The sequence below is a fragment of the Diorhabda sublineata genome, chromosome X (genome assembly GCF_026230105.1).
Source record: "Diorhabda sublineata isolate icDioSubl1.1 chromosome X, icDioSubl1.1, whole genome shotgun sequence".
Lineage (NCBI taxonomy): Eukaryota > Metazoa > Arthropoda > Insecta > Coleoptera > Chrysomelidae > Diorhabda > Diorhabda sublineata.
In genome coordinates, this window is record NC_079485.1 from 1,227,139 (window position 1) to 1,244,297 (window position 17,159).

The 17,159-nt window shown below is 31.3% G+C and overlaps 1 protein-coding gene across 1 annotated transcript in view; it reads left to right on the plus strand.

The window, feature by feature from the left end:
- The window catches only part of LOC130451200 (microtubule-associated protein Jupiter-like), a 49,573-nt gene extending 33,050 nt beyond the window's left edge, over positions 1 to 16,523 (plus strand). The window contains exons 2-4 of the mRNA XM_056790065.1: positions 14,726 to 14,904; positions 15,108 to 15,191; positions 15,330 to 16,523. Coding sequence (XP_056646043.1) covers positions 14,726 to 14,904; positions 15,108 to 15,191; positions 15,330 to 15,523 — 457 coding nt within the window. The 3' untranslated portion in view covers positions 15,524 to 16,523. The remainder of the gene's footprint in view (positions 1 to 14,725; positions 14,905 to 15,107; positions 15,192 to 15,329) is intronic.
- Positions 16,524 to 17,159: the final 636 nt, after the last annotated feature.

Below are 17,159 nucleotides of genomic sequence, written 5' to 3' on the forward strand. Positions count from 1 at the left end.
TATTTAAATGCTACTTCTTTTACGGTAAACGTAATAGAAATCTACCGTTCCAACGCTAATTAATCCAAATTAACGACATTGTCTTTCCATTTTCATTAATTAAATTTCACGCCTTATAAACACCCGATTTCGATAATGAATGGAATAATTTTCTCTTCCAAATCATTTTAACACAATTACCCACATCATCGTAAAATTAAATATCCCCTCACTCAATTATTTAACAGCTTCCAACAATGTAACCTTGTTCGTTTATGGTCTTGTACCAATTAATCTTAACATTTTTTTCTTCAAAACAGACCATACTGAAATAGTCAAGACGACAGTAAACTCTAACTATGGCGTATGTACCAGCAATGTAATTAATAGTAAAAGTACTTCTTCCCTGAAAACCTAGTCATAAATAAACGGAATACATAGAAAATTCAACCCTAACAACTCTTCTGTTGCGTAAAAAAAGGAATGAAAAAAAAACAGTTTCAGAAAATCGTTTATTTCAAATATTATCTTCAGTTAACTCAGTTGCTAAACATATTAAGTATTAAGTAACTTTTCACACTCTTGTAAAACCCAAGTTGTTGATATTTTCAATGATGAACTAAATTATAAAATTATTTCATCTACAATTTCTACATTCATTACGTACTCTCTGTCTTCAGCAGCGCCATTCTGCAAGGATTTTGAACTGTTGTTTATCGTATACAGTTGGACACTTTCTTAAAACTTGTGTAAGAACTTAAAGAATATTAAGTGGTAGCTACTTAATTGTAGGTTTGGAAATTTAATTTTAAAATCTATATTATAGGGTTTAATGAATAGCATAAAAAATAAACCAGTAGGATTGTAAGAAAATTAATTGTTAACAATTGAAATGATTAGCAACTATTTAATAATAACAAACTAAATCATATCAAAGAAGTATCAAACAATAAAAAAGATTAAATTGTGTACTGTGAGCGCTTCCACTATAAGTGGTATGATCTGTATCGTACTAAGTAGGACGTTCGGTTTCTAATGGTCCAACAAACTTGATAATTTACTGATTAGCTCAGTAACTCATTTTTCTTAATTAGAAAAACCTAGAAGCTTTGTTACAGTAAATTGCGATCTTTTATCTAAAAAGAACAATAACCAACATCAAAATACTCGTCCGTTATAGAAAATAAAATAATAAAATATTAATTGGATTATATTTCGATATTATAATAGTTTTAGAAAATTCAAATATTTTCTAATAATGTTCATACCTGTATATGTAATTACCCGTAGCCCAATACAAATATGTATAAATTCTATTAGCAGAATCCAGTGAATGCCGAACTTCGGCTAGTACTTCATATTCTTTTGAATGGTATTTAACACAATAATAACGCAGAGAATTTATAAAATTTTAGGAATTTTGATGAAACTCATTGTTTTCTTTGCCTACCAAATAGATTTTGAGAAAACAGCGATTCATTTGGTTCAATATTTTAATCTTGGTTAAAATTTAATTAAGTAAACTCAATTATATTCTAAATCTTGTACTGCATCATCAGAATCACTACAATTTTCTATTTAAGAAGTATTTCGAAAAATCCCTTTTCCATTTCGCAAATTATTGGAAATTCTCAGTGGCCGAGATCTAGAAATTGCAACAGCTTTTCATTTCTTTGTTCAACAATCTTGTTGTTGTTGTTAAATATTTTAACTACGACAGAAGAAACAAAATTCGTTATTTTGGAAATGAAGGTGTTGATGAGATGGGAGAACAAAAAAAATTACGGATTGTGAGAAGAAGAACTAACTGAAAACTGAAGGATGTGTATATTCATCAGTATAAGGTACATAAAAGCTCAAAGAATTAAGTACAAGAAGAAGGGTGTGACCAAAGAAAAAATGTTTAGGTACAGTGTTGGAAGAAATTGAGCAGAACCTAATAGGAGTAGAAATGTACAGAATCGCAACAAGGAGAAGAATTGTAGAAGTAGTTGAAGACCCATGAGAGAAAGAAACAAGTCATGGGCCCTAAATGCCTATAGTATTGGGATCAACACCCGTAGTTTGGACAAAAATGCTTTTTGATTCAGAATAACAGACATTTCCGGTTTTTCAGCTTGGGCATCATTGATAGTTACTAGTTTTTCTAATTTTATTCAAAATCACATCACAGTGTTAACTTTTATTATGCCCAGCAAATTTAGAACATCTCTAAGAAAAAAAAACAACTAATATTCGAAAATAAAAGTCAAAAAATAAGCAGTGAGAACACAAAAACAACGGTTTCACTAATTAATCAGAACATTCTTATAAAAAAATCATGGCTCAAATCACCGATGGTTGCCAAAATTTCAACGTTGCCCAATCTATAAGGAACTTTAGCAAAATAGTCTTATTTATTTTCCATTGAAAATTTGGTTTAGGCAAGAGTCATTTTTGAAAATCAAGAGACATTTTGATCTTCCAGAATACAACAGTTGTCTTGATCGAAGAGGGGAACTACAGATGTTTTGAAACATTATTCAATTTTCAAATCAGATTTTATGATTGAGAATACGAATACTACGCATCCGATTTCAATGGAACAAATATAAATAGCGACAGACTTATGTTTTGATAAACTCCACATTTGATTTCTCATTAATGATAAATACAGTGACAGAACAAAATGATTGACAGTGATATGAGCCAGCAACAAACGACCTATGCATTACGTTACTGTTTTATTTTTATAATTTATATTGGTAGTTATATTGTATCATTTATAGTTGTACTTCCTGTGCATCTGTTAATGATAAATAATTAAATAGAATCTAGAATAGTACCACAAAAAAGAACTGTGGAAAACAATGGAGCAATTCAGAAACTCAAAGACGTTTTTCATTTGAGTTGAAACAAATTTTGCCACATGTGTAAACATTAAAGTCGCTGTCAATACAAATTACAAGCTTTTGTCGCATCCTCATATTCAAAATCGAGTCGTTGTTATAACTTATAGCGACACCAAACGACGAAATTTATTGTAAATATTTTTAACAAATCGTAAATCTAATCCTCTTTCGGACACTTCATTATTTCAAAGCCGAGGTATAATAGTAATATTAACACCTAAAAATTAACTGCAATTGGAATAACTGTTACCTCCGAATAGATCCGAACAAGTTTTCTGCAAATGAAATTAGGTTAATTGTTCCACTCAGTAGATTTCCATTGTATATACACGATGACGAAGAGATAAATACTCTTCGTCGAGTACAGTTAATCTTATGTATTAATCACAAATAATTAATAATAATTTTCGATAGATATCAATGTGTATATTATTGATTAATGTTTACCAAGAAGTTAATAATGGAAACTGAAACTTCATTGTCATTTTATTCTACTGTCACCTTGTGTTCGAAAGTGCCAAGAAGAATTTAGAAATTCGAGTTTGATATTAGATTCGTAATTAACAAATGAATGATGACATTTTGCTTCTCTAAATATATTAAGTGAGGCCAAACAGAGTATGAATCGTACAAAAAACTTAAAAGTGCTATATTGAATTTATTCTTATTGGTCAATTTTGTCAATTTTGCGGCTTGTCAAAGCCAAAGCCAAATTTAAACATACGTTAAGAGCAGCGAAATCGAACCAAAAATTCAACCCAAGTTCATACGAAAAAAAACAGACTTTGATTTGGAAATCCGCTCAAACTAATTGTTATGAGGGTGCTTCAGTCATACTTAAGCAACAAATCTGTGAGAATTTACGCATATTGGGATTTTTTTTCTTCCAACATCCTAGATGAATCAGTCCGTAAGGGATTACAACGATAATCTCAGGCTAGATCGAATTTCAAGTCAAGAAGAGTTAATACTGATTATAAATATAGAAAAGAACTAATGAAAATGACGATGACATTATATTAAATGATGGAAATTTTAGTTTTGCTTGACAATTTTCCACAAAATTATGCTTCATGTCGGTATAAGTTTTCAATCATTGCAAACCCAAAAAACAATCAAGGCTAAACAGGATTTTCAAAAACAAATACAGAAATTCGCAACCAACTAGAGTCGCAATGAATTGATGGTATCTCTCCAAATAAAAAAACATATGCTATACTATTAATTATCAAATACGAAAAGTTTACCTTTTATTTCACACCTGGTGGTTTCTAGTTATCAACGTTGAAAAGTTGTTTGATTTGTTAGCTTTTGGTATGAAAGAGAAGAGTTTAGAGCTGTTTTTGGTGCTATTTTCGTGTTTGTCCTTGCTTTTTCAAGATGAACCTTATTATTTTTCAAGAGATATCAAAACTGTTTCTCAAATTTTAAAAAAATTGAAACTTTTATGTGAAATCCGATAAAAGAATGTTTTGGGATACGGTCTACCGATAAACAATTTCTTAATAATATTGATAATAGAGTAATTGACGTGTTTTCGACTAAAAACATGTTTTACCTGGAAGCTTATGTTTATAACCGAAGCTACTCTTGTTGGATAGTAGGTGAGTTGTTTTTTTAATTGTACTTATTCGGTAAAAGTTCCACAGTTCCGGCAAACTAGACATTTCGTGGACAGAAAACGCTGAAATTGTTAAGCAAAAGTTACAACTAGTCCGCTCGTACGTAAAAATGATATAGATGTGATTACTGAAAGTCTTCATTTGAAACAAATAACTCAATTCAATATACTATCTTACAAAGTTTTGTGAACCACTTAATTTCCCAGATAAGACTTAGATTTTATTTTTGCTTGTCACAAATTACCACTCCACGACGATAAAGGATTCATGGATAATTCGATGGTGTATTCAGGTGCTAATCGAATTAAACTATCAATAAAAGAATCCACCTCACTATTTAACGAAACTTACTCACAATTTCTAAAAAAATAGTCAACAAACGGTAATATATTTTGAAAATTACAATATTTGCAAGTGCTCTCACGTTATTTGGGGAATCAGATGTCTGCTCCTAATAAAATCGTGTGATCATTGAAGTCATTCTTACATTACAATAATTAATTTTCTAATGGATTCCGTTTATTTGTTACCTTTCAGCTAATGCATATTTCAACCTACTGTCTTTAATCAATTAAATTGATTCGCTAAAGTTTTCTACATTAAACTTGTCAGTATTCTGTTCAGTTAGACCGAATCACTGTTATACTGTGCCCGTGTTAGGCAGTAACATAACTATAGATAACACTTAGTGCATACTTTTGTTAGATTCAAAATGTAGTCTAGTGATCACAGCTCCTGACCCCACGAATGTTGCTGATTTTCTGGATATAGCTAGTTCACAGGGTGCTTTATCGATAAGCGATATATTTTTGTTTAAATTTTCAAAATTCCGAATTTTGAAAATAACTCGAAATCTATACCAAATTTCGGAAAAAGTGAAGGAATCAAAAATGTAGTTTAAGAAATTTTCTATAAAAAAGGTTCCCTGTGATTTTTGCCTAAGAGCTGTTATTTCTTTGTAAAATGCGCTCAAACTTCGGGGTCGCATCTTACTAAAAAGTTTTCGTGCTACGTAGAGTCTGAGAGAAATTACGTCCCCGGCTGAAGAATAAAGTGCTGTATCTCCTCGAAAACTCAACATTTCAGGACGAAATTTTACTCGTTAGAGTCTCTACTTTTCAACTGCATCTGCAAAAAAATTTAGACTTGTTAAATTTTCTTGGAAAACAGCACGAACGGGATTGTTTTTTGCTGGTTGTCTGGGTGAACTTAAACACATGTGTCTGTGACTCTGCTACACCCAGCAGCGAACCTTTGCTTGAGGTCGTCAATTAGATGATTACCTTTAAAATGAGACCAATGAGATTACCTTTCACTACTACTCTATGATAGGAAAAGAACTACTTTTACTAATGTTTTTTTAAGTTGATGAATACCAGCCATTTTCGCAAAATAATGAGAAAACTAAAGCATACATCTTGTAGCTGAGTTGTCGAGCTTCAATCTCCTCTCCAAATAAGTTCGTAAAACCTTCGGTCTGCCATGAAAAATTTGAAAACTCGCCAAGAGCTCCTTCCAGGTTCAAGAATGCAAAGCAATGAAGCAACTACCAGCGCCCTCAGAGATCCTATAAATGATTTTTTGTAACTGCCAAAAAGGTTGTAGTAGGTTGTGTACATATGCAAGAAGGATGGACTGCTATGTAGAATCCTGTGCGGGTCGTTTTACAAAATTCATACACGAATCTGATTCCTGCTGACTTGGGGGAGAAGAATTTTTTGACGGAGAGACCAGTCCTGCAGGAGAAGATAGTGAAGACACTCTGACGAGCACGGAATTCCTATTGGAAGAAATGCTCGACAGTGATGATAAAACCGACTAGATTGCAATTGATTTCTTATATTCGATTCTTAATCCTTTTTTGTAGGAAATTTTTTGAACTACTTTTTTGATCCCTTCACTTTTTTCAAAATTAGGCATAGATTCCGAATTATTTGCAAAATTCGAAATTTTGAAAATTTAAACAAAAGTATATTGCTTAGCGGCCAAAATTTTGATGTCAACTTTTACTGTATCGATAGAGCACCCTCAGAACTATCTAAATCCAGAAAATCAGCGACATAACTAATTTTCGTGGGTTTTGGCTCTAATTGGGCTGTACTCACTGGACTAATGATAGATAGGTTCACGTGGTATTTTAATTACTTTATTATAAGTAATCATTTTTGACTTAAACTATGACAATCTATATAAATATAACTTATAATAAAATATTATAAAAATATATTTTGCAGCAAACTTCTCTAAGCAATATTTCGTGACTTGAAAGTCAGGGATTTGAGGGGTCGTAGCAACAGCTCATTTCTGACTGTCGGATTAACTTTTTTTTTTAATATAAAACACCCATTGGGCATTATTACACGTCACTATCTAGTCAAAATAGACCAATGAGCAATTTTTTTCTAAGTTATATCAAAATATTTAGGTTATTTTAAATCTTCTTCCTATTCTTGTATTGACTAGTAGCCTTTTGTGTTCTGACTTAAAAGATAATAGCTTGTTCCATAGTTTCCATCCTCATGTAGAACTTTATGTAGACACAAACTTGACGACATGATTTTCGACACCTCCTTATCGTCCAATTATTTTACCATCAAGAAAATTTTACAAACACCGAAGCAAATAATAGTCAGACGGTGCAATATACTGGCTATATGGTGGGTGCATCAAAACTTGACAGCCTAGTTCAGTCAACTTTTGGCGATTCATCAAAGACGTATGTAGCTCGACGTGGTGCAAGTACTATGGACCAACTCCGAGAGCTTCTCTCATATTTCCTCTTATAATCTGGCCAATTGTTAACAGAATTGTATTGAATCGACCAGAGTTCAGAATTTTACAATATATACTTCGCTTCCAGCATCTCCTTACAGAATTTTCAGTCCTTTGTGTCAATTAATCATACTTCGATCAGTATTCATTGCCATTACATCACATAGAAGAAAGTATCACAGTTTTCGATATAGTAAATTAAACTTCGTGCAGTCTGCTCACGTGTTGCCCAAAAATTTGTCTTTTTTAAATGATTCTAAACAGTTTTACGATTAATCAGTGATATATTGACATCGTATATGCCGATATATCACGATCAATTGCAAAATTTTATCGGATTTTTGAGTGAGAGAGGGCCCCAGCAAGGCAGATATTTTACAATCCAAATTAATCACGTTACAGGCTTCTAACAAAAATTCTGTCTTCACAAAATTGTTGAATCAATAATTACCGCTGCTAATATCATCCACTGCAAAAATCCGAAATTACGTTTTAGAAAACCTATTATTGGAGAGTTTTTTTTTTATTTTCCTAAATTCAATCTATCACCCACCATTTTGAATTACGATAATCTCATTACACGGTGTCGTGTGTGGAAACCTTACGTAACAACAATTATTACTAATTTGCCAACGCCAGATGAGTAGGCATTAAAAAATATTAAGACTGAGACTATTGCACTTATACGGTTATGTTGTATATTCCCAACTGGTCAATGTCCTTTTAATAACATCCACTCGAGTAGAATTTTTCTCGAAGCATCATTATACATAAATAAACACATCGCTACTATTAGATTTAATACTACTGTAATTAAATGCAAAAAAGATTTTACTCTTCCTATTATTTAACGAATTCCACGGCAAATCCAATGAGACCAAGTGCAACAACAGCAAAAACGACTATACCGGATGTCTCAATATATCCGGTCTCCAATGGAATGAATGAAGGCGATCTCGGATCTAGAAAGAATCGAAAGTTAATTTAAAAGACGTAAAACTCTCTGGTTCATCTCGTTTTGTTCTAATTTATGTTGATATATAACTATTTAGTTCTTCTCCATCAACCAATCGTAGACTAAATACTGTTTTGTAATAAATCCACCATAGCTCATAAATCAACTAAAAACTTACTATTATTATCCACATTGTGTTTACAGAGTTTATTAACTCAAAAAGAACTCCAGATAGGTTAACCTACATTACTTGAAATGGAAAAAGTAAGTCACACAAAGAAAGATAAATAGAAACAGATCCTGTGCCGTGTTATGGATACGCTTTGTATCTATAATTCTTTTCGTGTATCCCACAAAACCCCTAGCGATCTCAACATAAATTTCCTCGGCCTTGAATTGAACTTCCTTGATCGGTAAGCATGAATTAACTTACTTTAGAACATTTATAAAAAAAGGGTAGTATGAGTATATATGACAAAAAAAAATGAAATTATTAACATGATAGCCGAAACTGTTAAAAAGGGCATTGAATATTCGGTGTATAAGACAAAAGGAACGCTTTTGAACAGTCAGAAGAGTATTTGTCGACAGATTATAGTACAGGTGGTAGCCTAGATTTTGGACAATATCGTAGCCAACCATATGATAATAATTGGTCCGATATGTCCAAGAGAGTAAAGGATATGGCTGAATTAGTATCATGTAGGTTGTCCATTATGACAGAAATCGAGGAACTTATTATGGGCTAATTCAAACAGTATATTGCTTGGAAGAAGTTAACTCGACAGATGGAAATACGAAAGAAGTCATAAACTGCTGTAATAAATTTGATTTTCTGAGAAATAAATTATCGAAATTACACATCAATGGTATTTGAAGCGATCTTATTCTGTGTTTGTTCTCTTTTTTTTAAAAAGTCAATTATAAACCGTTTTGAGAATATGTTAAGGTAAAAGTAGTGCTAATAGGCAACTATTCCTCAAAACCTTTGCGCCTTCTGAACTGAAAAGTGATATATTTGAGTACATTACTCGAAAATCTAAAGATTTTACTAAAAAAAACCTTCGAAGAATTGGTTACTAATATACTGTTACTTCTTTGTTCCCTAGATTCATTGCCTGTATACTCTTCAATCTCTTTTAAAAGATAATCGTGTGTCTATATAATATTCCGTATTTTTTTAATATTGCAGCATTTCTGTTCTGGATTTCTTGAAGAAAAAAAATGTTTTATTGTTTGTCAATATTAAAGAAAACTGAACAAAATACAAATATAATCTCTGCGGTTTACTAAATTCTTCAACAAGATAAGCAATTTTTCTATTAAAAAAAAGTATTTAGTTTCGTTTGCTTTGTTGAAAATTGCTTCTTGGCAGGTTATTCACCCCGGTGACTGAAATAATTCATCTAAAAATATACACTTAATTATGTGTAATTTTGAAGTTTTTCTGTTTATTTTCTTTGCATAATATTTTTTTCGTTGTCACCTTACTTGGTAAGGTGGGCATAAGAAAAGGAAACGTTTTTAAGTTGTTGCAATCAAATCTAATTACCCAAAAATTCATAGAAATACGACAAAAATTATAACCAATTGTTAAAAGATGATTTAGTTGCCTAAATTACGTTTAATGAGACTCCATCATAGGTCAAGTACCACAATGAGAAGAATACTTTTCCTTAATCTTCATCTCTTTAAAGACATTCATTACAATGACATTAAAATGTTAATTGAGAACATTTCCTCTAATTTTGTATACAACCTACGATTTCTCTCTTAATTAAATTAAATTCAACAAAATATTGTATAATGCTTCTCTAGATATTATTATTCCCTTTTCATACAGGGGAGCTAAATAATATTTCAATCGTTTAGAAAGTTTTCCCCGCCTGATTAAATTTGGCAATTCAGTTTTAGCCGACCGATATTTGATGAAGTTATTCTTCTTTGTTTACTGTTACAATTACATCCATATAAATTGCAAAATATATGTTAACAAATTGGTTTTCCATAAGAGATCATATATCAGTTTAATTATCTGCGGATAAAATCGAATTTATGGGTTCTCCATTATCGATTAATTTATGTAAGTACGTGAACCACATACGGTGGTATAAATTCTATATGGACATACGGACATTCGTACTCATATAAACAACGGTTATTATTTACGATCTTCGATTCCTTCTAGGATACATGCATCTGAATCGTAGGTGGTATTAATTATTAGAAACAGTTATATTTATGCAATAAATAATTCGATTCAACATAGATCTAAAAAAATGTCATTCCATAATCAGCGAAATATTTATGGTGTGGAATTTTCCCATATTTGTGTTATGGATTTTTCTCTATTACTCCATTTCAAATCATATCTAACAGCCGATAAATTATCTGCATCATTTCTCATATTTTACGTCGAAATAATCAAGAAATTGTTTTCATATTAATTTGATAAAGTATATCAATGAAAACTAGACAATACCGAACTCAAATTTTCAAAAACACTCCAATAAACAGAAAAATCGAATTGAAGTTATATTTGCAGTGCACAATAGTCTTTCGTAAAATGTATCCAAAAAAATACTAGCGAAAAAAATGCGTAAGCCCAGCATCCCCCTTAGTTCTCTTTAATCAATTTTGTATATACTTAGTTATTAACTACCACATTATTATATGTACGTGTCTGTAAATAATTAGTTAGCGTTGAAGTTGAAAGATAAAAACAAAAAGCGACACTTGGCCGACATTTTTCTACATACTACAGACCGGAAACTTTTAAACACCAATATCCTCTTCTTTTTCCTGTGGAACCACCGACGCATGGCCTGATTTGACCATCCCATATTCATTTTCGATACGGTTCTTGATTATATTCTTACATGATAATCGCGAATTATATATTTTTCCTGCAGTGATTTCCTTTTGATTTATTCATTTGTAGAAGAATTTATTACGAAATCTCTATTATTTTGTCAATTAATAAGGTAACTGGAGTCATTTAAATTGCCATATGTCTCTTAGATTCCCTGACACCAACTGAATTCATATCTTACTGTGATCCAGTGCAGAATCTGTCAAGAAATTTCAATCTGATTTACGGGGAACATATGATAGATGATGCCTTGTCTACTATCAATAAATAAATTGGAGAAATATCCATTTTATTTTGCAATATAATATCTATAACATAGTTTTCTTATCGGCATTCCTAATGCACCTCAAAAAAACTGTTCAAAGTGTGCAAGCCACCGCACATATAACTTCATTATCCGAATAAAATCATTATTTAAGGTTTGGAAACAGATAGTAATCACTAGCGGCGAAGTCTGGAGAATATAGCGGAATGATATAACTATTTCGAAGCCTGTATGAGCTACTGATGCAAGAGAACTTCTTTGTACAACTTCCCTCGACGTCTTCCTTCACCATACATAATTGAATTGCTAGAATGAACACCCTTTTTATTACATTCACTCGTTTAGCATCCCAAAAATGGATTAAGTTCTTTCTTAACTTTTTTCGGCGGTTGTGAATCTTTTCACTCTGCATTTTAGACTCTACATCAGAGTGATTGATCCTTTGTTAATAATCTTGTCTTATCTATACTGCTTCGAAGTCTTCAAATATCTGTTGGCTTGTGTGCTTCTGTACGATAATAACGGGCATATACGAGGGTATAAACGATAACCATCGTGTAGCCCTCGTATTTTCTGTTTCATGATATTAAAAATACTGGAAGGACTCATTAACGCTCAGTAAATCCTCCAGCCTATCTAACTAGAATGGGATTTGATCCATTATTTTTAATAGTTTTTGGTATATCTAATATTTGATAGTTAAAATTTTTATTGTATCGAACATTTTATTAAAATCGGTAATTGCCACATAGGTCGCTGTCGCTGTCGTGAATAATAATGAGCTTTTCTACGTTAATCTTATTTTAAACAGTTCTAGAAATCCTTTTTTAATTACAACGTTGGTAATATGATTCTGTTCGAGCAAAAATATTAAATTTCAATTCTTTGGTTAAGCCTCAACAACCTTTTTTCGTTGCAATGTCTCTTTTTGAATTATATACTTACGTTAGAGCCAAAAAAAATATTTAATGATAGTGTAATCCTACTTTTGTTCTAGAAGCCCTTTCTTATTTGCAACGTCGGTTTCTGGGTTCCACGTTCCACCACTGGTTTTCAACATTTCATTTGAGGAAGAGCTTTCTCCAGTTCTTTGATATATAGCAGTGGTATTTTTCTTATTTGATAATCAAAATCGTTGCCTTTCCTGACACTTATCTTCTTTATTGTACGAGGCATATGACTTGATTTTATCTAATATTGTACAACAAAAATTTTATCAAATTGAAGGGATACGCCCACATGAAAAGAATTGGTTTAGTTAAGGTCATTATCAAGGGGGAAAGTCACTTCATCGTATATTTACATCAGTAATATGTATTCTCACAATGAATATTTTATTTACAGTGAAGTTGAACACATTCCAAAGAATGAGAAAGTTGAAAAAGTTCCACTTAAACATTTCACTATATTCATCTAGAAATTTTTCATGAAGTTTGATCGTTATTCTTAGCTTCAAGATGAAAATTTTAAACTTAAATATTGCAAGCGATGGATCTATTAATGAATTTTAAAAAACGAAGTAAAACAGATAGTATACCGACTCTTCAAACTCTTAGTGCAGGTAGTGGTAAATGAGAATGCGATGAACAGTTAACTGCATTTTTGCATGTACGCTCGGTGACATTTTTTTTCTTTTTACACGACCGCATGGCTCATTTTAGTTTATTTTTATTACAGTTAAGCTCAAGTTTGTTCTAAATAAGAAATAAAGTGTGTTGTTTGTTTTCATTTGAAAGTCGGATATCTGTCACGCTTCTCTGCAGACATCTCTCAATAATTAAAAAAAAAAAACTATTTTTGCACTAATTTGTTTCTCCTAGTAATACTTTTTTGCAAAATATTACGCGGTATGAAATTGTAACATTTTGTTATATGTTTTTGTTCATCAACAAAGTTTATTTCGCAGATCCTGGTATATGTTACATTAATCGCGGAATAAACAATAAAAAATGATAATCCTCCACCGGAGCATAGTCGATAGACTGTGTGACCATATATTTTCCATAATCTGACGAAAGTTCAGAGGATAGCAGCACTGGAAATAACCGGAGACTGAACAAGAAGCTTTAGTAGCAATCCTAAACCTGCAGCATATAGAATTATTCATAAAAGATGTAGCCTCAAAGAAGCATTATTAGGTTAAGAAAGAATAACATTTGGAAGCAAAAAAATTACATACAACTTTCCTGCAAGAAATGGGTAAATGGGAGAAAAAAAAAATAAAAAATCTATTAGCTCAGAATACCGTATATATAATGATGAAGACTGACTTTGAGGGAAAGATCAAAATAAACATTACAACAAGAGAAGAATGTGATGAACATCTTGCAATACTGAAAAGATAAAGTGGTGAATTAAACAGAAACACAACAATCTACAGAGATAGCCTTGAGAAAATACCATCAAAAACGACAAAATCAAAAGTGGCAAAGAGCTGTCCCCTCGAAAAAATTGCAGAATTAGAAATAGAAAAAGTAAAAAACTTTAATCTGGGTTGTGAATGCTTAAAAACTAGCTATAAAATGAAAAAAAAACAGAATGGGGGTTAGCTAGTTAACTAAGTTCCTAAATCGTGGAAATACAGGGTAACACAATGGAACTTGGGCCTTTCGAATGAACCATGACCTATCTTAATCAAAGTTGTTCATACTAACCTAAACTAGATTGTATCATAGTTCAACTGCAGTCAAGGAATTTAGGAGACATATTAAAAATCAACTGAATCTATTAAATTTACTATTAATTGTGTATCAACATGTGCAGGTGTATTGCGCATTTTTTTACATTGTAGTGTATGTTAAAATCAGACTGTGCTCATTGAAAAATGCAAGATTATATCAAAAATTAGAATGGATTTATACCAATTTCTTTCACAGTGTATAAATTTGCTAGGCAAAATTATGCACTTGTTACAGATGTAATTTGTGTTGTATGATACTAAACATAATATTTTCTAGAATAATACTTAGTCACTGTTACTAATTGGAATTTAAAATGGAAAAGAAGTACCTTCCTTCATAATTACTTCTTACAAGAAGCATAATAATAATGTACCAACTAGCGCAACTAATAGATACTTAAAGAGAAATGAAATTAAAAGTAAAAGCAGCAATCTGAGCTCGCTTTTCGAATTTTTTGTATAGAATAGTAATGAAAGTACCGAGAAGTATACGTTCCAAAAAAACAGCGTTGAAGGATAATCAAAATTCTTTTTGCCTTTGACGCTGAGTTGGAAATAACACATTCATTTATAATACAGATATTGAATAATCTGATGGGATTTACTGTTAGATAATTTACCATTTTCACTTTATTTCTCTTTTTAAATACAAAAATATACAGCTTCTTATGTGCTTCTTTTTTCTATAGAATTCGTAACCAGAGTAGCGAAATTTTCAACGTCTTGTCTACGTCCAGTGATTCTCCAAAATCGAATGGTCATCAAACTCCCAGACGATCTTTACAGAACAATGACTCGTTCAACAAACTATTCGGTTCTCCAGACGGAAAGAAACCTCAACCAAGACGCGGATCATTAACAAAGCAAGGTATGTCAAATTACTTCCTACTGCCACACAAAGTACAGTAAAATAAAAGAAATACAATAAATTCACCTTCTGGATACAAACAGCTGGTTGATGTTGGAATTTTAATATCTGCACAATGAATAAATTGCTTTCTCTAACTAATAATCAAACGTTATGAAACAAATAAAAACTTAATTGCTTCAAAAAATTATTTTCATTTTCAGACGTTAACAACCGTAATCCCGTTACTGGCAATGGAGTCATATCATGGGATTGTAAACTAACTAAATCTCCGAAAGTGTACACAGGTAAAAACATTTTATTAAGTAACAAAAATGGTTATTTTTTCAAATTACTATACATAAACGGCGACATAGTTATTACGGGAATCAATTATATCAAATAATCGATTTACCAGTCTAATAAATTTAACAATTTTTTCATAGAACGCAATCCTGTTACCGGAGAAACTTACACGATTGTCAGCCCGGCTACTACCCCCACAAAACCATTGAAAAACGGATTTCTCAACGGTACATCCACTCCTAATCACAATGGTAATTCAAGCCCTTTGACGAACGGAAATGCTACCCTCCTGACCAACGGAAACGGAATCCACACGCCCAACGGAAATGCGTAAAAAATAAATCAGTTGTCGTTTTAAAAAAAAGCAAGAAATCCTTTAGAGGTTATTTCAAATGACAGCTAGAGATTTCTTTGTACGAAATTTCAAAATAGGTGACTGCTAAAAAATTTATTTTATATTAATAAGAAATTTGAAATCAATTACAAAATGTCAAACTATCAAAGAAAATTGCGCCTTAATACCTAAAATAGATTTATTTGTACACAATAACAAAAACGCCATATGTGTAATAACCTTAATAAGTAAACATTTCTATGGAGATAAAAGTCATCAAGTATTCTACAATTGTATAATTCCAATTAAAAATTGAACTATGCCCATTAAATAATAATCCAACAAATACTTACTGGCCTAAAAGTAAAAGTCATGAAATTATTTTTTAGCAGTCCTTGTTTGCTTTACCAAAACAAGATTCATGTATTAATTATCACTTCATGCTGCATTTAATGTATGTTTGTTTTTCCATTCGTATTTTTTTACTTTTTATTACACACTAATTTTAATGTACCTACCGTTAATTCGGCAAATTGGAACAAAATTAAAGGAACCACTGTATTTACATTACAAATCTATCAAACAATCCAAATTGTTCCTTATCTGATTATAATTCTAGTATCCAAAAAAAAAGCTTCAAAATTTGCCAAATTATCAGTGACTTGGCTTCATATCAACCACTTAGTATTCAAAACCAAATTTTAGCAATTTTTAGAACTTTAATATATAGGGTACATGTTATATATTATAAGGTTTGAAAAAATGTACTATTGAAGCACTAATAAATAATGAACAAAGTATTTATCCAGTGCGCATGCCTTTAGATAGTTCTCTATGATCCTAATAATTCCTATAAGCATATTATTATTACTATTATTATTCGTGTTTGTTAACTTTAATCTATAATTTTAGTCGTGTTTTTCATCATGTTTATAATTATTTAAACCTATATTTAGTGTTGAGTTTATATAATATAGGAAAATATAGACGTTTTATACTATTTTGTATTTATTTTCTTCCCTATTTCATATTATTATGACTATACCCTTCACGTTATTGCGCCAACCCACCACAACCAACCCCTTAAGCTTGGTTACAATTACAGTGACATAGTATCCTGCGCGCGGTGGGATCCCAGAGCAGTTTAATGGAAAGGTGGATAGAAAAATTAGTTCCCATGCTGAGCACCAAAATATTTTCAATATGGAAGAGTAATACTAAGAAAAAACACTATTATTAATTCATTTGTCTCTCTGGAACTATTTATAACTATCTGTAATCTATATTAGACAATCGTACAAAATTTTTATATGAACCATTCAATTGTGATATTAAATTCAATCCAATAAATTTTCCACCATCTACGTGATTTGATTATTAGGCATAATAGTTAATCACATTATTATTTGTTGTTTACCGTCTCCATAACTTTGTTCTATTAGTAGTGGTAACATTCTAAAATTAAAGTTTATTGTATCAGCTAACACACTTTAGTTGTGAAATCACAAGCTAAATATCCAGGTTCCAAACAATTTATTTATTGAATTTGGATGTTTTCAGCTACAGTTGTATATGAAATAATATTGATTTACTTCTTATTAAAATTGATTTGTTTGCAGAGCCCATACAATGACCT